The sequence below is a fragment of the Salmo trutta genome, chromosome 6, assembly GCF_901001165.1.
Source record: "Salmo trutta chromosome 6, fSalTru1.1, whole genome shotgun sequence".
NCBI classification, from domain to species: domain Eukaryota; kingdom Metazoa; phylum Chordata; class Actinopteri; order Salmoniformes; family Salmonidae; genus Salmo; species Salmo trutta.
The window spans coordinates 34,335,380-34,359,914 of record NC_042962.1 but is presented as its reverse complement, the minus strand read 5'-3'; the positions used below and the strand labels follow the sequence as shown (position 1 = coordinate 34,359,914).

General features: G+C 40.2%; 1 protein-coding gene across 1 annotated transcript in view; it reads right to left on the bottom strand.

Moving 5' to 3' along the window:
- LOC115195871 (cadherin-12-like) overlaps nt 1–24,535 on the bottom strand; it is a 203,963-nt gene that overhangs the window by 12,040 nt on the left and 167,388 nt on the right. Inside the window, exons 7-11 of the mRNA XM_029756192.1 lie at nt 21,466–21,719; nt 14,722–14,858; nt 10,564–10,685; nt 4,007–4,124; nt 2,349–2,600 (exon numbers count right to left, since the gene is read on the bottom strand). Coding sequence (XP_029612052.1) covers nt 2,349–2,600; nt 4,007–4,124; nt 10,564–10,685; nt 14,722–14,858; nt 21,466–21,719 — 883 coding nt within the window. The remainder of the gene's footprint in view (nt 1–2,348; nt 2,601–4,006; nt 4,125–10,563; nt 10,686–14,721; nt 14,859–21,465; nt 21,720–24,535) is intronic.

Here is a 24,535-nt window from a genome sequence, read left to right as displayed (position 1 = left end):
TATCCATGTCGTCATTCAGCCATGATTCCGTGAAACATAGTTTTTGATGTCCCGTTGGTAGGATATACGTCATCGTACCTCGTCTAATTTATTGTCCAATGATTGCACGTTGGCGAGTAATGTTGATGGTAATGGCAGCTCTCCTACTCGCCTTCTGCGGGTCCTGACGAGGCATACGGCTCTTCGTCCTCTGTACCTGCATCGCTTCCTCTTGTGAATAACTGGGATGTCGGCCTTGCCGGGTGTTTGGAGAATATCATGTGAGTCTTGCTTGTTGTTGAAAAAATCTTTGTCTAATCCGAGGTGAGTGATCGCTGTCCTGATACCCAGAAGCTCTTTTCTGCCGTAAGATACGGTTGCAGAAACATTATGTACAAAATAAGTTACAAATAACGCAAAAAAAACACATAATAGCACAATTGGTTGGGCGCCCATAAAACTGCTGTCATTTCTTCCAGCGCCATTATCAGATTTAGTTCTAGTGTAGTTCTTTGAGGGCCGTTGTGGTATTGGCTAGAGGGGGAAAATAACCGGCTGAGTGTAACGGTCTTCGTCGTCCTCGGATGAAGGGGAAGAGAAATCAGACCAAAATGCAGCGTGGTAAGTGTTCGTCATTTTAATGTTAAAACTGAACACTAATGCAACAAGCAAAACAAAAGAACAACCGAACAGTTCCGTCAGGTGCAAAACACTAAACAGAAAATAGCCACCCACAAAACTCAAAGGAAATCAGGCTGCCTAAGTATGGCTCCCAATTAGCAACAACAATATACAGCTGTCCCTGATTGAGAGCCATTCCCGGCAGAAACAAACAAATACCAAACATAGAAAAAAGGACATAGAATGCCCACCCCAACTCACGCCCTGACCAACCAAAATAGAGACATAAAAGGATCTCCAAGGTCAGGGCATGACACTGTGACTATAAGAATTCTCTTCGGAGGTAATACGGTCGGCATTTGATTGTGAGGTATTCTAGGTCGGGTGAACAAAAGAACTTGAGTTATCACAATCACACCATGAATAGGTAATCATGAAACATACATCCCCGCCTTTCTTCTTCTCTGAGAGTTCTTTATTCCTGTCTGCACAATATCCTGAGAACCCAGCTGGCTGTATGGATGGGGACAGTATATCCCGAGAGAGCCATGTTTCTGTGAAACAGTGTATGTTACAATCGTTGATGTCTCTCTGGAAGGAGATCCTTGCCCTGAGCTCATCTACTTTATTATCCAGAGACTGAACATTAGCGAGTAACATACTTGGAAGTGATGGATGGTGTGCACGCCGCCTGACAAAACGTCTACTCTGAATTCCTCTACTCCGCTGGCAGTGTTTTGGAGTAGCCACTGGATTAATTAAATTGCCCTGGATGGTGCGAACAAAGATTCCAATTCGTATTCCTGGTCGTAATGCTGGTGAATTACCGTCGCTCTGATATCCCCCAAAAATTTGCGGCTATATGTAATAACGCAGAAAAAATTCTAGGCTAATCATGTAAGAAATAACAGAAAAAAAGGAAATACTGCAAAGTTGATTATGAGCTAGAAGTTGAGCTGTCATATCTGTTGGCGCCATCTGTAAACTAAATAGCCAGTGTGAGCTAATCTATCGGGCAGTGGCATCAGCTTCCCTGAGAGCTAAATGATTTTTGCCACCGGCCAAGCCAACCAATACTATAGTTTTAGTAAGGCAAGCGGTTATGATTTGTCAGCTTGTAAGGTTAAGGGTTGCATTACAGCTAGGGTTAGGGCTAGCCTTCATAAGTGATGTTAATGTGGGTTTCTCTCCTGGGTTGTCCGTACAGGGACATACACAGATCTGTTACACAGTCATTACTGTAAATGACTCATCTAGTAGAATCCCTTAAGGCAAAACACATGAATTTCACATGTGAACTTGTGTGAAGTTAAAGTGATAACATGACAACATGTAAAACAACATGAAACTATACGTGACATGATAGCAAATTTTAAGTGCTCCAAAAACATGTTTTCACATGATTTCACATGTGAAATGTCATGTTAAAGCATGTGCTTTTTTGGTTTAGGGATAACGATGCACAGAAAAAGGGCTATCAGAGCCCCTGTACTATTCCCCACCAGGAGAAATTACACAGTCATAATTTAGTAGAACCTACCACAAGAGTAAATTACTCAATACTCACCCAGTAGAATGACAATACACTGACTATTGTGGTGGTTAGTCTAGTGGTTACGACACTGCTTTGTGGGTATGTTAGTGTTTTTGTGAACATTGGTTCATGCTCTGGGTGGGCCTTACAGGGATAAACAGCATAACACAGTCAATCCTGACTAGGAGGAGTGAATGAGGCATAAATGACTCACCTAGTAGAATGACAATGCACAGGAGGATGGCTATCAGAGCCCCTGTACTCAGCCCCACCGGGAGGAAGATGGCCTCTGCGCTGCAGGTGAGAAGTGATCCATCTGACTCGCAGCCACACACACGGATGGTCAGGATGCCTGTGCTGCTTTGGACGGGGTAGCCGCTGTCCTGGATTACAACGGGCAGGAAGTAGATCTTCTGGGAATGCCTTCGAAAACCGCTCTGCAGAGTCACTATCCCGGCTGTGTTATCTGGGACAGAAATAAACAAAACACCCATTGTTTAACTATGGATGAATAGTAATATAGTCTTATTAAGGATATGGTACAAAGAAACAGCCATTGTTAATAGTCTTATTTGGGATACACTAACCTATACAATGAGACAATGAACCTGTGTTTTCTTGTGCATGTGTGCATGTGTGCCTGTTGGAAATTACATCAGAAATGTTGTAAGTTGGTTGTTTTACTGTCCCATGTCATAAACAAGGCTGACCTGACATTACATCAGCCAGCATGTTGCCTCAGAAAACATTTAAACTGCCTACGGGACAACATGGCAGCCTTACCCCCTACAACTGAGTGCTCTGGGAAACTGTTTGGTTTTGTTCATTCAGCTAACATTGCCTGCAAAGGAGAGTAAGGGAAGCATGTACTCAGGAAGGGCTGGTGCTGCAGCAGGTGTGAAGTTGGTCAGAGGAATAGATCTGGACAGTGTTTCTCAGGAACGAGGCGATGTGTCAGCTTGGACCAGCCCCAAACCTGTCCACTGTATCTAGACTGTCTGACCCCTGTCAGGATTGGTTTGTTCATCTGACAAGGCCTGGGACTTTTTCCTGACAGGGGTTCAAGGTGTCAAAAAATACTTTACATTTTATGCACAGACTATGGACTCTGGTTAAAAGTAGTGCACTATAAAGGGGAACGGGTGCCATTTGGGATGACATCTGTATTTTTTCTCTTTTCTCCTGCTTTGCTAGACTTCGCCAGTGGTGATTTGAATGCCTTTTCCCTGCGTATCAGATCTCACCCCTGTATCTGGAGATTGTGTCTGTTGGCAAAAAGCTGTGAGACGCTGTGTCCAAAAAGTAAAACTGGATCAGAGGCTCAAGCCAGGTCTCTCTTCAAGGTTGAGAAATGCATTAGTTTCCACAGCTTCATACTGCAATAGGTCACACTCACACTCGTCTTTACCCTCCTTTGCATGTTAGACTTCCAAGGCTGTGTTTCACAATATCCCCATTGGAAATAGACACCATACCTTTCTGAGAATATACTATATGACAACATAAATTCTATAGAATTGACACAACAGTACACATTTTTCTACATTTATAATAATCACAAATCAGTTATATTACACAGTTGACTCCCAATGATGGTAATGGCCATGGCTCCTGCACAAAATGTCTAGAAATATATATTATTTTGCTTGGATATGTAAGATAACACTGTGTATCAGGTTCTCACAAAAACACAAGGTACTCACAACAACACAAGTCTAAAGGATAAAGCCTGTGACCTTGTTGCAGGTGTTATGATGGATGCAATGTATCACCTAGAGATATGTTAGATGCTGTCATCATACTTCTTCACTATCAGGACTACTTTTTCTTCCTCACTGGCATTGTGTCAGAAACATGGTCAAGATAACTCACTTCCAAAGTCGCGGATAGTGAAGTTCTTGTTGTTGATGTCCGTCACTGACGGTTTGAAGGAGAACTTATGACCATTTTGAGGCAGATCCTGGTCCTTTGCGCTGAAGGTTTGAATTACCTGAGAGAGAAATTTTTTTTACATTAAACTGGCACACTAACCCCCCCCCCCCCCCCCCCCCCCCCCCCCCCCCCTCCTTTTCTCACTCAGTTACAGTCTACATGTAGATAATGTGAGTATTTTTTTCCTGGTTGACTCGGCCAAATATGACTGAAAACAAAGCCGCTAATTAAAGGTTGGATAACAGGTGTGCTATAAGAATATACTTATGAATATTTTTTACTGATGATGATGATGATTCTTTGAAACATTCCGACAAATATTTAGGTAAATAGTTACCAACACATCAAATAATCTGTTTGCGATTGTCCTAGTTTCTGTGTATAAGAAACAGGGTTTAATTTACCTTAAATGTTCCTGAGGGAGAAATAATAATGATTTGTTCTCGGCTGTTGTAAAAAAAAATGCATTTGGAATTTTAATATACAGAGGTAGTTTTATATTTTTCTAGTTATTTTAGCATTGTTTATACACAATACACTCACACTGTTGGGACATTAGGTTATCCTTTAAGTTCTGTGACTCGGTAAAAGTTACATTAAGGAGTTTTTTTCTACATATTTCTTTGACTGGCAACAATATTAAAAACCTGCCCCCTGCAGCCTTTTCTCAGAGTGAACATACTGTATTCCCCTGACCACTCCCATGAATACATAATGAATCAGACTCACTATGCCCCATTCAACAGAAACAATTGAAATCAAATTATGAATGCAGTTTTTATTTATCTAAAAAAGACTTTATCAACAATAAAGTCTTGTTTTATTATCACTGTGTAATGGCCAAAACCTGGACACAAAGCGATTTATACATACGTGTGACCTGAACAGGGACATATCCGTAAGAGAAAATTAATTAAACATTGTTTCTAGATGACCATATCCTAATGATGTTGTGTTTTACTTGTCTTAGGGCAACAGGGGGTAATGGATTCCTGTCACAGTCGATCAATGCACAGGGCTATGATCTCAATGAGAGGTTGTTTAGCCTTGCCTCTTATCCTCTCTTCGCTTCTACTCGCCTCGCCTCGAAACACTCCTCTTCCCTAATCTACTCTGCTCTCCTCTGTGTGGCTTCAGTTTGGGATGATAGCCCCTTGCTTCACTAAACTCTACCCTCTTAATGTTAGAATGCATTCAAGTACATGTAATTGTGTTTTGATAATAGAGAGATTTCTTATTTTCTCTTTTTAATCCATTTCACTGAGAATACACAAATGGTGTGTTTGTCACAGTCCATTAGCTGTGAAGGAACAGAACCTGTATCCTGCATTGACTACACCTGACATTGTATGTCCTAAGGCAAACATCTCTGTTTAAAGAAGGCATACTGTATGCCTTCTGCGTAGCCTTCCTTGCTGCTTTCAAATGGAAATATGTATCTCTTGTTTTTCTCACCTGAATACATCCCTGGTTTACTGTTCAGGGGAGGTTGGCATTTTGGTATTTGGTATTTTGGTATTTGGTATTTTATTAGGATCCCCATTAGCTGTTGCAAAAGCAGCAGCTACTCTTCCTGGGGTCCACAAAAAACATGAAACATAATACAGAATGACATAATACAGAACATCAATAGACAAGAACAGCTCAAAGACAGAACTACATACATTGCTGCTACACAGTATGATTTGCTTCAGAATACCTGTACTGTACTGTAAGTGCTTTGTCTGTTCTTTGGCAGGCAATGTGAGGGGGGCTAATCATCAAATGGGCTCTTACAAGAGAAGACCTGCAATTCTTTATTACCAACCAGCTGTGAGTAACACCTGGTGGAATCTTGCTGTTAAAAGTACTAGTATGGAAAGCATGGAGCGGAACAGATATTCTTCTCTGAGGGAGAAGAAAGGCTACTGTAAGTTAATTGTACATCTTGGCGATGGTTAGTACTAGAGTTCCTGAAAATAGTTAGATCTAATGTTATAGGGTTAAGGTCAAGATTAGAAGTGGTGAAAAAAAAGAGGTAATCACTAGCTCTGAAAAATGTGTAACTAATATATCATAAAAATAAAGGTTCATTGAGCAAGGCATAACCCACTCGGCACACCACTTCATTATTTGGTTGAGACTTTGACCAATAAAATTCTAACCTATAGTCACCCACTCAAGAAGTTTGTTTCTGATTTCTGGCTTAGTTGTCACCCAAATGTCTATCACTGTACTTTAAAACATTTAAAAGCACAGCAAAGTTCAAATGGGAATACAATTTCAGATATGTTGTTTATTAATTTGTTATCACTGTGCTTCATCTAATAGTGGAACCAAATTACCTTGATTGCAGTTCAGAATACATTGAAAGTACGTGGTGCAAGTGATCAATGCAGTTTGAGATTCTGCACAGATTATTACCGCAAAGGTGAAGATCTACACAGACCTGCGACAACCTATGCATGCTATCTTGAATATGCACACTTTATATGATTAGCTACATAAGACGAAATGTATAATTACAGTAACCTCAAAATGTGTACTTGTTGACATTGCTTATTAAGGGTTCCAGGATAGCATCTCAAGAAAAATGGCCTCTACTGACCAATAAACATGGACATGGGCATGGTCTTGGTCATAAATACATATAACTCTGACACAGATATTTCTATTGTAACAAAACTTGATACACATGTACCAAACAAGACTCAACATATCTAAGCACATTCAGATCGACCATACTGTGGTGCTACACCAGGCACATGTTTATATCTCCTGATCTGTTAGACTCAGAGTAATGAAATTTGGCACATATGCTCAGGGATATGTGTCTAGCTAACCTGTAAAGTATGGCCACATGATGGCACTGCTTGACAGGTAAAAACATTAATGCAAGCTTATTGGCTTATAGTTGTCATATTGTGTTTTAAGATGTGCATATATAGATGCTATATACACTGCTCAAAAAAATAAAGGGAACACTTAAACAACACAATGTAACTCCAAGTCAATCACACTTCTGTGAAATCAAACTGTCCACTTAGGAAGCAACACTGATTGACAATACATTTCACATGCTGTTGTGCAAATGGAATAGACAACAGGTGGAAATTATAGGCAATTAGCAAGACACCCCCAATAAAGGAGTGGTTCTGCAGGTGGGGACCACAGACCACTTCTCAGTTCCTATGCTTCCTGGCTGATGTTTTGGTCACTTTTGAATGCTGGCGGTGCTTTCACTCTAGTGGTAGTATGAGACAGAGTCTACAACCCACACAAGTGGCTCAGGTAGTGCAGCTCATCCAGGATGGCACATCAATGCGAGCTGTGGCAAGAAGGTTTGCTGTGTCTGTCAGCGTAGTGTCCAGAGCATGGAGGCGCTACCAGGAGACAGGCCAGTACATCAGGAGACGTGGAGGAGGCCGTAGGAGGGCAACAACCCAGCAGCAGGACCGCTACCTCCGCCTTTGTGCAAGGAGGAGCAGGAGAAGCACTGCCAGAGCCCTGCAAAATGACCTCCAGCAGGCCCCAAATGTGCATGTGTCTGCTCAAACGGTCAGAAACAGACTCCATGAGGGTGGTATGAGGGCCCGACGTCCACAGGTGGGGGTTGTGCTTACAGCCCAACACCGTGCAGGACGTTTGGCATTTGCCAGAGAACACCAAGATTGGCAAATTCGCCACTGGCACTCTGTGCTCTTCACAGATGAAAGCAGGTTCACACTGAGCACATGTGACAGACATGACAGAGTCTGGAGATGTCGTGGAGAACATTCTGCTGCCTGCAACTTCCTACAGCATGACCGGTTTGGCGGTGGGTCAGTCATGGTTTGGTGTGGCATTTCTTTGGGGGTCCTTACAGCCCTCCATGTGCTCGCCAGAGGTATCCTGACTGCCATTAGGTACCGAGATGAGATCCTCAGACCCTCTGTGAGACCATATGCTGGTGCGGTTGGCCCTGGGTTCCTCCTAATGCAAGACAATGCTAGACCTCATGTGCCTGGAGTGTGTCAGCAGTTCCTGCAAGAGGAAGGCATTGATGCTATGGACTGGCCCGCCCATTCCCCAGACCTGAATCCAATTGAGCACATCTGGGACATCATGTCTCGCTCCATCCACCAACGCCACGTTGCACCACAGACTGTCCAGGAGTTGGCGGATGCTTTAGTCCAGGTCTGGGAGAAGATCCCTCAGGAGACCATCCGCCACCTCATCAGGAGCATGCCCAGGCGTTGTAGGAAGGTCATACAGGCACTTGGAGGCCACACACACTACTGAGCCTCATTTTGACTTGTTTTAAGGACATTACATCAAAGTTGGATCAGCCTGTAGTGTGGTTTTCGTGGACTCCAAATCCAGACCTCCATGGGTTGATAAATTGGATTTCCATTGATTATTTTTGTGTGATTTTGTTGTCAGTACATTCAACTATGTAAAGAAAAAAGTATTTAATAAGATTATTTCTTTCATTCAGATCTAGGATGTGTTGTTTAAGCGTTTCCTTTATTTTTTGGAGCAGTATACTACATTTGGTGCCGATCTGTCCAGCGGTTCTGTTTCAAAGTAGCCAACATCAAAAAAAAATTGTCCAAAATACAATAAATGATTATTGCATGATCTGTATGATTTTGAGTTCTGCTAATTGGTAATCAAGGTAAGGAATGCGTAAGTAGCTCATCCTAGGGCAATGTTTCCAATTTGTCTTGATGGTGTCAAAGTGGGTCCACAGCTTAAACCCCGGTAATGCTGCTTGCAGCTATATTATTGAATTGTGTTTAGTTAACAACTCAATGAAGTAGAAACATTTAAAGGAGATGTATCTACTGCTTGGATAGTTCCAGCTGAGCCACTGGCTTAATCCCATTCTTTAAACTTTTATTTTTGGTTGAGAGAGACATGGAGACATGAATCCAACATATAATTTGTTAACTTGTCGACAAGTTAATAGGCTATTTAGTGTAATTCAAAAATCATATAGAATTGTGTTTGGTTGTCAATGCAGCAAAATATCAACATTTGAAGGAAATGTGTCTTCTGTGTTGATAGTTCCATCTGTGCCACTGACTTAGCCTGCTTTAATTCCAGTCTGTCTACAAATTAATAATTGATTTGTTGGATTCATGTCTCCATCTCAACCAAAAATATAAGTTTAAAGAGTAGGACTAAATCAAATCAAATATTAAATGTATTAACAGTAATATGATTTAGCCCTATTCTTTAACTTTGATTTTTGGTTGAGATGGAGACGTGAATCCAACGTTTAATTTATTAATTTGTAGAAAAACTGGAATTATAGCCAGTGGCACAGATGGAACTATCCAAGCAGATGATACATCTCCCGCAAATGTTGAAATATGGTTGCGTTGACAAACAAACACAATTCAATATCACTAAATATCATTACATTTGAAACCCTAGGCCTATTGTATTATCTATTTTTAGGTTTAGGTTGAATTGAACCAATAGCTTTTGATGACATTGTTAATGCTATATTGGTCTAAATACTATTATTGATGATACATGAGTGATAAAGTATGGTCACATGGAATTTGCTCTGTTAAACCTACCCTTTGGAATGACTTAAATAGCAATAATGAATCTATTTAGTTTGTAAGTGATCTCTCAACAATCCTTCTCACTATAGCACATTGGTTAAAGTCAGTGATATCATAGCTAAACTGGGCTTGGTTAAATCCCTGGATGGGAGACCAAAGTGTAGCTGTAGATACATCAATTCTCCAGTAGGAGGTGCTGCCCAGCCTATTGTTAATTTTCTGATAGTGGATATAATGTTAAAGATCTGATGTTGTTCTAAAGGTACAAATTAAATATATTTCATACAAGGTTTTTCTATATTGAAATTTAGTTACCATGTTGACATAATACTGTGGTTGAAATTTTACCCTCAAAACACAGTGTTTTTTTAAAAATCCATATGTAATATCTAAGTAGATTCCACATCACAATTTGTTGACAAATTACTTTGAAACAACATTGATTCAACCAGTTTGTACCCAATGGGAAGTAAGGATAATGCATCTTTAGTGTGTGACGGAAAGTCTTTCTAGCTATTTGGTAAATCCCCAAAGGAGCTCTCTGTCGGCACACTAACTGCATGTAGATGTTTGCTAATATGCTAATTTGTAGGCACGGGTGGTTAACAATGTGCACATGCAGAGACTCCCCTGCATCCAAATAAGTCATCTGAATGTACACTTGCTTGCTGGTGAACAAAGCACGCCCTACCCCTCCATTAGCTGAAATAAAGCAGATGGTTTTAGCATTATGCAAAACTCTGATACAATGATACCAGTGATATGCATGGAAATGGGCTTTTGTTTTATATGATTTATTTGGTTTTAAATAAACATCTAAAGCATATTGTACAGCTGAATATTCATGTTTAATGGTTCTTTGTACCACAATGGGCCCTGATCAAAAGTAGTGCAGTACATAGGGAATATGGTGACATTTGGGAGATAGCCTTTGGGACTCATATACACACACTCACTTACCTGGCCTACTTTGGCATTTTCACACACAAAGCTCTCGTAAGGGATCGCTAGTTCAGGGGCAAATTCATTGACATCCAGTACATGAATGGTGACAGCCACTCTACTGGTCAGCACTGGGCTATCTGAGGAGTAAAATCACACAACAAACAACAATGAGCATAACAATTACAAATGCTTCTAGTTAATGAGTTTCATTGTGCTTGCCTATGGATTAGTTAGTGTAAGAAGAGGGAAAACGGTGTTAGATTATACAATTCCCTATTTATTATACAACCCTGACATCATGTGGTTGTATAATGCACTGCAGTCTTAGGATTCTCAGATGCCTGGTGTATTCCTCAATAGTGTCCATATATTGGAGAATAAATACAAAGTCAATACCTTTAAATAAATCTGTTCTTTGAGGATTATAAAAACAGAAGACTATATTCCATGAACAATAAACACAGTATGATTGAACGTTTATAGCTATACTTGGTTCTACCCATTCATTGTGTACAGATTGTGCAAACCATTCTCCCTCAGACTTCTGCTATGGGCTCCAGCTTAAACTGCTGTTGAAATGCAAGTCACATATTAATGACATTGTCAAAGCTCCCTAGAGGAGCAGTTACCGGAATCTCTGCTTTTGAAACAATATTTCTATACAGCTATGGCACAAGGGGGAAATGTCTTCTTTGTATTCAGAGGCAGAAATGAAGGTAAACTTTATGGATTTGAAGTGGGGGGATAGGCTATGCTTTGCAGTGCAGGCTTATAGGAAAGGGAGCGGTGGATAGCCCTCCTCCCCTCCACAGGGGAATTGAAGATGCAGCTAGGGCTCAGCCAGAGACCTGTGTGCGACCTTGATGGAAAAAGCAATCTTCCTCACATAAAAAAATGACACTGAGTATGGGATTTGCTGCTTTCCGCACTGATCGCCACCACTAACACTGATACTCCTCTGGCAGAAATGTTGAACATTGTGCATCTGTCTCTCTCTCTCCCCTCTCCCTCCCTGTGATATTTTATCTGAAGATCCTCTGGTTTTCTCTTGGCCCTCTGACGCAGAACAATGAGCAACTATTTTCTATGAAAGGTGCATTGTATCCTTTCAGGAAGCATGAGTTGTAGACCTATTATATTATAGACTGTTTAGAATCAAATAGAGGTCACTAAATGGTATTTCTCTCATTCATGAAACTGCAAGGGAAACCTCAACCTATCCAATGATTTATATACACTAGATGGTATATAGGGGGCACTGTATTGAAGCCACTGCGCCTCCATCTTGGTTACCCCCCAAAGGTGTAAAAAATATTTTGGAAGCTATAGAAATGCAGTTATTTATGTATACATTCGTTTTTAGCACGTTCAATTATATTATGTCAGCTTAACATAAAAAAAATTTTATATATAAAAATATTTTCCTTTTGGTGTCCTGGGATGCCAAGAGCGTGCAAAGCTGTCATCAAGGCAAAGGGTAGCTACTTTGAAGAATCTCAAGTATAAAATATATTAGCATTTGTTGAACACTTTTTTGGTTACTACATGATTCCATATGTTATTTCATAGTTTTGATGTTTTCACTATTATTCTACAATGTGGAAAATAGTAAAATAAAGAAAAACCCTTGAATGAGTAGGTGTGTCCAAACTTTTGACTGGTACTGTAATAATTTGTTATCACTGTTAGCCCCTTATGCATGTTTGGCCTCCGATCCGATTTTAATCCACAAAGTGGGAGCATAACAAAACATAGCACACACACAGACAGACACACATCTAAGAATATTCACACATGGCCCATACCGACCATTACAGTAGCCACTGTATAACGCTCTGTCAGGCTCTAAGGTCTCACAACTGATCTAAAGTCAAAAGTTTGGAGATACAAAACTGTAGTCCCAGAGAGAGCCCAGGTTTATCTATAATGGACGCCCCGTGTCCAGGCATTCTATAGCATCCAACACCGTTACGTTTCATATAAACACTGGACACAAGTGTATTCCTCTCACAACTAAACGGCCTCTCTAGGAATGTAGGCCCTCAGAGGGGAAAGCTAGGTGAATGTAGGTGTGTTATTGAGGGGAATAAAGGCGCCTGCATCTTCCCAGCCAAAACAGTTCGGACCTTAACTGGTACTGTATAATTAATCAATTTTGAATTCAGGTTCTAACACAACAAATTGTGGAATAAGTCAAGGGGTACGAATACTTCCTGAAGACACTGTATACCACTGCTAAGGGCTGTTCGTTTTGGACTTTGTTCGGGCAGACCATTTTTTTTAATCAAGGGAAGCCGAAGTCTACGCCCCTTTGTCCATGATTGGTCAACTGTAGGGGTGAGGCAAGTTTCTTCTTCTTGATTCCGCCTGAAACTCAGTGTGGATTTAAGATTATGAACGACAACTTTAAGCATTGATTGACGAGGAGGTACAGAAGTACCTACACCTCTACAATTCTAGCCATGCATTATATAAAGACCAGCATGCCAATTCATGGAGGGAGATTGTGGAGACTCTGCGGTCCGACCCAAATACTTCTTCGCAAAAGTGGGGAAGGGTTTACGGCAACATCGTCAAGGAAACAAAAACAAACAAGGACTGCAGTGGAGATGCCGGTGGAAAGGCTACTCCAGAAATGTTGTTGCAGCTTCCATGGCTTGTTCGGCACATGATGCATGGGATGACTGAAAGTAACATGCCGTCTTCACCAGGTATGTTGTTGTATTTTGAGTCTGACAGGCAAACGGGGAAAGAAGGATGGAGGGATGTGAGAGGTATGTGTGCAAAAAGGTGATCCCATGAGCCCCAATCGCTGATTCACATGTTGAGTATGATGGCTGAGCCCCTATCACCTCCACATCCCCCCACCCATATCCCTCCATCCATCCACCTCTCCATCACTCCACCCCCCACCACTCCATCCCTCCATCACTCCAATGACTCCAGAAACATAAATTAGAATTTCATCCCCACCCACCGCGTGACTAATGCCAGTTTCCAAGGCGATAAAAGCAGCTCAACTTTTAATGGCCCTTATTTCACAGTCCGTTCTAATGAATATACAGCGTGGGTAATTTTGATTGAGCACCAACCTGCCTCCCAGATAATGACTCTGATGGCTCTTAGCAGATTTGATGACTTGATGACGATGGATTTGCTTATTTGTCTGGAAATTTGCTCCACTTTTCTTCATAAAAAATATATAATTAGTCTGATAGCAGGTCTTAAATTTACAGTGAGTGTAAATTAACTCTTAAATCAACACTGCAGGGCTCTCCATCATGAATATATTTTACTCTACCTATTTTTTGTGATGTAACTGAAAACATAGACTTTCTTCATCATTGTCAACATAAGATCATTCAAGCAAGACCATTTTGATCTTAAAGACATGCTCTGGAACTTTGCCGACTAGTAAGTATTTTTTTAAACCTCCCGCTTTGGGCTGGATGTGTCAATGTGTAGTTCATTTATGCATAATCTATTAGCAGAATTAATGTTTTACCTTAATAAGCCACAACATCCCTAGTTTAAAAGAGACATTTTCTGGAAGCTGTACGGCACCATTTTCCCTCCATTTTCCCCAACGTGGACCAGCCCCCTAGCAATTACCCAAGCAATTCAAGTTCTAGCCAATGATCTTCAGCCCCTCGCCATTTGAGTGACATCTATCAAGATGCATACACAGCAGAGCGAGAGAGCAATGACGTGGTGCACATATCTGCACATACTGTATGTGACGTAGTACGCAATTTGTTGGTGACCATTTTTGGCTCGTAAGCTCTACTTTCACATCTACTGGCTAAAAAATATACAAAAGTACCAGAGAATCTCTTTAAAATATCATGAAAAAGAAACCTTGAATTGGAAGGCAGTTAAAAACATTTTTAATGTAGAGCATTAAAAAGGTAGAGTGGGTAAAGAATGAAGAGATGGACAGAGAGAGAGTTTCAGAGACAGTTAAAGTGGGTACGGCCAGAGGAAACAATGTCCTGATAAAACAAGCTCCGGGGGAGCCATCATACTTTACGGTTGCCAATAAACAACTCAAACAAAATGAGATTGACTATTGACTTGATTAAAACCACCTTAAATCCGTCACACAGATTTCAAAAGACAAAGGCGACAGTGACACCTGCATGAATCGTGATCGATCTGTTGTCACATACTTACTAAGTTTGGTGGCCACAATGGTGATATTGTGCTGGGCGATACTTTCTCTGTCCAGGAGTTCGTTTGTGGAAATCGTTCCCTCCACTGGATCAATGTCAAAGTAGCTGTCCAGGTCACTCTTCCAGTCGATGGAATACCTAATAAAACATTTGGTAAATTAGGCAATTTCCCACACAAGTGGGTAGCAAGGAATTGATTTCCCCCATTGGCAAATGTATAGAGTTAGGTGTAATACATTCAGCCAGGGGTTGCATCCCAAACTGCATCATATTCCCTATGTATCCCTATGGGCCCTGGTCAAATGTAATGCACTATATAAGGAATAGGGTTCCATTTGAGACGCAGAGAGGTAATATTTATTACTCATACACTGAGGGCATTTCCACAAAATGGACTGTGGTAAGCAGCATACATCACAATTGAGTAACGGTGGCGCATGTGTCTTGGTTATGCTGACTAAATATTTTTCTAGAGTGACACAAATGGAGCCAACAACATGCAGTCTTTTAAGAAACATTGCTCTAGACATGTACTTTCAATAAGGGTTAAGGACCACTGAAAGCAGCAGCATCATTAAGATGTAGGCTACACAACGTTACCACAAAGATGCAAGCTGATCAAGGTATCGTTTTCATACCAAAGAGGCATTTGTTGATTACTAAAGAGGCTTTTGTTAGTTATCGAAGAGGCATTTGTTCATTCCTAGAGGCATTTGTTATTGATGTTGCTGCATGGCAAAATGTATATGTTCAGCCAATGGTTTGTCTTCCGGTTATTGCAACGTGGTCGACTTGGGCCTAAACAATGTCTTTCTCTAATATTTTTTCTGTAAACTTGGTTCTCTATGTATGGCGCTATACTGTGCTTAGTAATGTTATATATTGGTAGCACAGCTCTCCAACAGCTTGTAAAATGGCAGTTTGGCCTGAATTTTCATGATATCTGTTTCTCATCATGTCTGATACGTGTAGAACCAGTTCTAACCAGATAACATGTTTCATGTTTTATAGTCAAACATCCAATTATCCTAGCCCTCTCTTTAACCCTGTTTAGTTGAAGGCCTTGAAGTAGACTTGATCTAGCCAGACCCGTTCAGTGTTAGGCCTACTTTCTTTGATGAATATTACACTAGAACTCTGATCACTGGTTCAAAAGGAAGAATGCCTGTAAATTCATCCTTAGGGCATGACCATATTTTTCTTGTTGAATCTCAACCCGTCTCATTTTTTTAAACAATCTCCCTTTTGAAATGCTACTTTTGAGATATCCTTTGTAATTATTAGTGTGCAAATATGGCATGACTTCAAAAGGAATATATATCATGTTTCCAAAAGACACCACAGGTCTTGAATTTGATAAGAATTTAATACTGCATTTTACAAGAAAAATATGCTATGGAAAAACGCTAATAATCGTTTGTTTTTATTTTTGATTTAACCTTTATTTAACTATTTATTATTTTTTTTTATTATTTTTTTATTTAGTTTATTTGTTAAATATTTCCTTAACTCTTCTTGAACTGCTCTGTTGGTTAAGGGCTTGTAAGTAAGCATTTCACGGGAAGGTCTACACGTGTTGGATTCGGCGCATGTGACAATTAAAGTTTGATTTGATTTGAACTAGGCAAGTCAGTTAAGAACAAAATCTTATTTTACAATGACAGCCTACCTCGGCCAAACCCTCTCCTAACACAGACGACACTGGGCCAATTGTGCTCCGACTTATGGGACTCCCAATCATGGCCGGTTGTGATACAGCCCAGGATCAAACCAGGGTCTGTAGTGACACCTCTAGCACTGAGATTGAGAGCATTAGACCGCTGTGCCACTTGGGAGCCATTATCCTCTAGTCCCATTTTAATAAAGAAAACCTTACCAATAAAAAACACACCAACAGCTTTCATAAATACTTCATTGTGAGTATCTAACATAAGTTTGTAGTCAGTCAATGGAACGACTTAGTGAACAAAAATAAGCAAAGCTGACAATTTCACTGCAATGAAAAGCCACTGATAGATTCCAGTGTGTCAGTCTACTTTTCAGGATCTGAACAGCTCAACTCACTATTGAGCACCATGGATAGCTCTAGACACTGTTCAGGACCATGGATAGCACATTTTATAGTTCTGCATCACACTGGTGGATTGAGAGTGATATAGCACTGAATTCAGCACATCTATGTAGTGTTCACTGTGAACTGCAAAACCTTCTCTGTTCAACCCATTGCCATTGATGTATGTCCTGAGCCTCAAACTAGAGCAGTTGGAAGGACAATGATTCACCACGCCTATTCTTCTACTCTTTCAAATGCAATGTAATACAATGTATGGAAGAAAAATAAAAATAAAAAATGTATGAAATGTATGTGTTCATTACTGTAAGTCGCTCTGGATAAGAGCGTCTGCTAAATGACTAAAATGTAATGTAAAAATGTAATGTATTTTCTGGCTCTCTTTTCTCAGAAAGAGAACTCAAAAGAGAACTCAAATTTGCCAATCATGACAATGGAACATGTTTACTTTCAATATTTCTCATAAATATGAATAGGCAGTACAGAAGCTTGCACATAAACTTAACACAACAATCTAAAATTATGTGGACAGTACAGTCAAGTATTTGTGTTGTGAATGGCACACACTTACGTTCTACTCCACAGCACAAACTAATGTTCGCCTCTATCAAGCCACTATTGAAAAAGCCATGAAGGCCTTTCTTGTGATAGAGTATGATGGAGGAGGCTGAGAGTTTACAGCCAAGGTGGGGGCACTGGATGCTGCACCACTTCCTTTCACAATGCTTTCAGATGTCCGTGATCTCTGGTCATGTCAGAAAAGGTTGCACAAATCCCTTAGAGTCATCTGAACTTTCAGTTGATGGTTGAAGTAATTGTAAAATGCAGTTTTCATGCTTGCTCTTCCCTTCAGTTAAAGATAACTTGGTGATGCACCATTGAATAGTGGGAGTTTGTGGAGGCAAAACTCTAAAAGTGTGATTCGCTATGCATGAAAAGTCATTGGTACTATTGTTTTGGAGTTATTTTCTGACGGCATGAAAATGAACAATGTCAACTTTGGAGTTTCTCAATAATTAAACACACTCAAGACAAAGTGAAAAATCAAAACAACTGAGAGCAAAGGCTTTTTGTTCTACAAATCTCTACCTCGCCCATTCTATTGTATTTTACGAGATTAAATATTCATATTAAAACAAATACTTTCTTGGATGCAACAGGCAATTTTTTCCATTTGTGTCTTGTGCAACCACTGAATAGTACATCCTTGAAATCATCACTGTAGAACTAAAAGCAATCTGTCTGAACAGAAATAATAGACTCCAAAGCAAAATACCCCTCATACATTTTTTAACAATGCACTCTGTTTCCATCTGTGCACGAGACACTCAATTGTCTTCTACTGTAGTCTCTGTGCTAAGATTTTATTTGAAATGTTATTTGCAAAAAACAGAGCGAGATAGAGAGAGAGAGAGTGTTGGGCTCATGGTTGGGGAGTAACAGATTGCATGTAACCTGTTATATGTATCTGATTAAAAAAATATATTTTAAAAAGTCACTGTAATCCTAATCCTTTTCAATGAAATTCAAAGCAGCATTGAAAAAAAGCACACGTTTATTATTCCGCCTGAAGGAATATGACCACAAGTCAAAGACACACCAAATGCATTTGATGGATCACGGGAAAAGAACAGGAATAGGCTTTTGTATAACACGGGTCGTATAAAGGGGACCAAGGCGCAGCGTATAGAGTGCTCCTTTCTTCACTTTAATGAAGACACTTAAACAAACAACAAAACGACAGCCAAAGTTCCGTCAGGTACACTTGACAAAATGGAAAACAACTACCCACAAAAACCCAGGAAGAAAAACCCCTACTTAAATATGATCTCCAATCAGAGGCAATGAGGACCAGCTGCCTCCAATTGGAGATCAACCCAAACAACATAGAAATAGAAAACATAGAAAAACACCCCCTGTCACTCCCTGACCTACTCGACTAAAGAAAATTACATCTTACTAGGGTCAGGACGTGACATTTTGTAAGCTACAGTCCAAGCCATTTCTTTCAATGGTGTGACTGCTGATGACATCCAAAGATGATCCAATTTCAACAAACACTTCGAGGTTAGGGCGATAGCATTGGTGTAGCCTATACGGGCGATACGGATTTGACTTATTATTAATATTTACATAGCTCATTGAATCACACTGCTGCTCTCAAATTTAGCTTTTTGCGCCTTACAGATTGATTGATTGTTGTGGATGGCTGTTCACAAATGTACACTACTGTTCAAAAGTTTGAGGTCACGTAGAAATGTATTTTTTTTTAAAGAAAAGCAAATTTTTTGTCCATTAAAATAACATCAAATTGATCAGAAATACAGTGTAGACATTGTTAATGGTGTAAATGAGTATTGTAGCTGGAAACGGCTGATTTTTAATGGAATATCTACACAGGCGTACAGAGGCCCATTATCAGCAACCATCACATCTGTGTTACAATGGCATGTTGTGTTAGCTAATCCAAGTTTATCAGTTTAAAAGGCTAATTGATCATTAGAAAACCCTTTCGCAATTATGTTAGCACAGCTGAAAACTGTTGTTCTGATTAAAGAAGCAATAAAATTGGCCTTCTTTAGACTAGTTGAGTATCTGGAGCATCAGCATTTGTGGGTTCGATTACAGGCTCAAAATGGCTATAAACAAAGCAATTTCTCTGAAACTTGTCAGTCTATTCTTGTTCTGAGAAATGAAGGCTATTCCATGCGAGAAATTGCAAAGAAACTGAAGATCTCTGTAAGGGTCCTATCTGTAGCTGGTGTAGACAGTCAGGCACAGGACAGCAGATATGCGTAATCAAAGTACTTTACTCAAAAAGACAAATATACAAAGTAATATCACAAGCCCACAAAGACGGACCGAATTACAACAAACAATCACTCACAAACACAACATGGGGAACAGAGGGTTAAATAATAAACAAGTAATTGGTTGAGTGAAGCCAGGTGTGTAAGACAAAGATAGAACAAATGGAAAATGAAAAGTGGATCGGCGGTGGCTAGAAAGCCGGTGACGTTGACCGCCGAAGCCGCCCGAACAAGGAGAGGGACCGACTTCGGTGGAAGTCGTGACAATCTCGTACAATGCTGTGTACTACTCCCTTCACAGAACAGCGTAAACTGTCTCTAACCAGAATAGAAAGAGGAGTGGGAGGCCCCGGTGCACAGCTGAGCAAGAGGGCAGGTACATTATAGTGTTTAGTTTGAGAAACAGACGCCATTACAAGTCCTCAACTGGCAGCTTCATTAAATAGTACACACAAAACACTAGTCTCAACGTCAACAGTGAAGAGGCGACTAAGGGATGCTTGCCTTCTAGGCAGAGTTGCAAAGAAAAAGCCATATCTCAGACTGGCCAATAAAAAGAAAAGATTAAGATGGGCAAAAGAACACAGACACAGGACAGAGAAATTCTGCCGAGAAGGCCAGCATCCCGGAGTCGCCTCTTCAACGTGCCATTGGAACACAGGAGTGATGGTTGGCCTCTGATAATAGCCCTCTGTACGCCTATGCAGATATTCCATTAAAAATCAGCCGTTTCCAGCTACAATAGTCATTTACAACATTAACAATGTCTACACTGTATTTCTGATCAATTTGATGTTATTTTAATGTACAAAAAAATTGCTTTTCTTTAAAAAGCAAGGACATTTCTATGTGACCACAAACTTTTGAATGGTAGTGTATATATGTATTTTAACCCAACAATGGTTGAATTGAAGAAGTTTAAGCTACCTATCAATCCTTGTTTTTGTGACCAGTGGACAGCCAGTTTAAAATGCGCTCTTGCAACAGCTGCATAGTGTGGATCGCAGCTATGGAGTTCCTCCCGTCTAAACTCTTCCGTGGTATTATGCTCCATACTGTAAAAAATGAGTTTATTTCAAGAAGACCACGAGTGCAGCTGAAAAAAATAAACATAAGCCTAACAAACACATGCTCAAACTCACACACTTTTTATAGACTTAAACAGCTGCAAATTATTGAGATATCAAAGTGTCACCAACAAGAACGTAGCCTAATTGTATTATCTGTAATAGAAAGCAATGGGTTACAAAAAACCTACATAACCAACCCATGAAGTAAAATTCAACCTCCATTTATTGCCAGCTATGTTAACTTCTAACATTGATTTATCCTGCAAAAGATGTTGATCAATTGGTAATATTCATTTTTGTGTTCTTCTAATGGCTCTTAAGGAGAAAGTAATCTAAAAGTAACTGAAAGTAATCATATTACATTACTGAGTTTTGGTAATCCAAAAGTTATGTTATTGATAGGTCACTAGTAAATGTAACAGATTGCAATTAGAAAGTAACCTACCCAGCCCTGTTTGGGCTTTATTGTTAGTTGAGTAGTTAAATCAGGTTAGTATTTTTCAGCTGGAACAAAAGTCTGTAAGTTTCAAAATGGGAGTCCCCCAGGCTGAGGAGTAATGAACAGAGTGTTACAGCACTACCCAAGGTCCTATAGTTACTCATCCTATTTCTTAAACCATAATAAAAGTTGTAACTTTACTTGACAGGACTGCTGCTAGAGATAAAGAGAGTTTGGGCTTTATTGTTGTTGAATCAGGTTAGTGTAGACCTGGAACAAAGATCTTACAGTGCCTCCCAAGGTCTTCTAGCTCCTCATGATATTCCCTAAACCATAATAAACGTTTTTACTTTACCTGACAGGGCTGTTGCTAGCATCCAGATCCTGGGCGGTGACTGCTCCAATGATGTCACCTACAGGTGAGTCCTCGTATACGTCCATCTCATAGGAGGGCTTAGTGAACACTGGAGGCTCATCTACATCCAGGATGTTAATCTTCACTGTGGCCGTGTCTTTAAAGGCCCCTAAGCTGTGGAACCGTGGGTCCAGGTGTGCGTTGGATGCATCTACCTTGAAGGTGTAGGCCTTCTTCGTTTCGTAGTCCAGCGGCTGATAGAAAGAAAATAAACGATTAGGTGTGTTGACTTCAACACCTTACACTCATGGATAGGGCCAAGTGTAGATGTTTCTTACAGAATAACTATACAAAGCATATGCATGACCATTGTAGCAGTTCAAAGAGAAAACTTTGGAAATCATGGGGTAATGATCAGACCAAAGGTGAGGACACAACATTTCACCTGACAGACTTAATCCAAACATCGCACTGATTATTTTATGTGCATTTTACATTTGCTGTAGACCTACTATTCACAGCAATTGTGAAAAACAAAATAAGAATATACTCCGGACACATTCTGTAACATAATAATAATATTAATAGACATTTTGGAGTAGGTGCAAGATAAGAAAACATTATTACAAGGGTTTGAGTGAGAGGTCCTAACTGGTGTCTCCAAGTGGTCACACACCTCTCCAAACTGTGCACAGTTCCTAAGTAATTTCAATGCACTTTTATGACTCAAGGAAAGAGCCTTCAACTATAAGGTGCCTTTTTTGAGCTCTCCTAGCTTTACCATTGTGGAACTGAAGCAAACACACTTTAGTAGTTTTGTTTGGAACACAGCCGTGCATCCCCACCATCACACAATTACTGTTTTTGTTTACGAAATCCAAAAACATTCCGTTATAAATCGCAATCTGAGTCAGGTGGGCATCATTTCAAAGTTTATTCTACTATCAACATGGCTAGCTATGTTATAAAATATAATCTTACAGTGTTAGGCTTTCAAACGGCACTTCAGATACATTTTGGTGTGCATAGAATGGAGTCATGAGTGCATTCAAGAGCGCGTTCCCCAGCTAACATTCTTCACAATACGACAAACATAGGCTCATTCTGTTTAGGACAACCCAGGGTATAAAGCATGTCATCCTTGTAACGGTGGATCAAACATGGCGATCATAAATGTTGATACTGTATATGACATGACTTTTCAAATATGGAAATGTTAAATGCACATTTGTACTCATGGGTGTGTGGTTTGCTTGTATGACATCAAAGTGGTATTTATTATAATCCTCTACGTCTCATCGTTCAGAACACATCTCTTCTCAATTTACAGCATTTCCCTCACTCAGACAACAACAAATGTGCAAAAGTAGCCCAATTTGCAAGAGGGATGGGCGCATCTTCTTGTCGCACGAGGTGCTCATGTTTATGACAGCTGTCAGTCAAAACCCATACAGTGCTGTGAAGTGGAGAACCTGAGCTCTGACATCATGTATGTATAGCATGTTACTGTACAGCCACTGCGTTCCAATTTAGGCGATTATCAATGACTAAATCTGACATTTCCAGCCCGTATATATAATGACAAGGGCTGTGAGTAGAAAGGGCTACCAAAGGTGAAATTGCAATAATGCATGTTTAGTTAGACCCACTCAATGTTTTCCACATCCTCAATGGATTTCACTCCATGCAATAAAGTCGAGCTGTGGTAGAATAGACCCTTCTACATGGTTCAAGAGCATTCACTGCTGCATGAAAGCTCTCTGAAACTGTCGGTTTACAGGTTAAAGTGCTGATTTAAAGTGTTCTCCCTCCTATGTCTGTGACATCTCTGATCGGGTCAATTAGCTAGAGCTCAGGGTTGCATCCGTAACCATCAGTAACCATGCTGTGTCTGCAGCTGCGATGTAAACATCCACTAGCGGTGACAACCATGTACGCACCACTACCTATCTCCTGGAATCTCATGTGTGACGGCCAGTCACTCACGTACACAAACATACATATAAGTACACAGAGATACGTACCAGCACACACACACACACACACACACACACACACACACACACACACACACACACACACACACACACACACTGTTGTTACCACAACAGCACTCACTCACAGCACTCACTCAGCACTCACTCACAGACAGAGCCTGGTGGTCAGACTCCACTAGTCTTGTGTCACGAGAGACATTTGTTTCTGTGTATTTCGAAATTACTAACACACAGTCACTATTGCACCAACACTGGCAACAAAATCCCCTTATTGTGCCAACAAGTAAAAACATCTGGTAATAGCTGAGAGAAAATGTGTGTGTTTGAAGAGGCCGCAAGCTGTGAATTTAACATGATACATTTTCTATGAGCAATCAAACACGGTGAATGTAGCAAGATAATGCAAAGACACAACCCCGGTAAATGACTACCAGCCATCTTCATGGTACTATAACTGCCTCGCCACGGTTTTGTCCCAAATGGCACCCTTTTCCTACATAGTGCCCATAGGGCTCTGGTCAAAGGTAGTGCACTACATAGGGAATAGGGAGCTATTTGGGACAAAACCAATATCTCCATGGTAGCCTACAGTAGCCTCAGAACTATTACAGGTGTCTGATAAAAATAAAATGCTGCTGTATGTGTGAACGGGAGCCAATTTGAGAGCAATCATTGACCATCATCCACTGTGACTGCTTTGATTACAGTGAGCCAGATGCAACTGACTGGGCTCAGTTCAGCAATAGCATCTCTCTAGACAGGAAATGCATTCTATTACTTTCAATCACTCTCAGCAATAAAGGAATACAGAGGAGCAGGGTGCCTATAGCTACAGTTTACACAACACTTGTAAAATTGAATGGCACGTAATACATTGAAATTGCCTCACAATCAGGCTCCTGATCATTGTAAATATGTTAAGGTAAATTAGTTGCTAGCTTTGAAAAGGTCACCTTAGAAACAAAGTACAGTATATGTCTATTTACATGCTTTTATCACACACAGGTATTTGTATGTTCTTCAGGTTGGGATCAATTGCATTCAAAGAAAGGCTGTTCCCTTACCTTATAGCT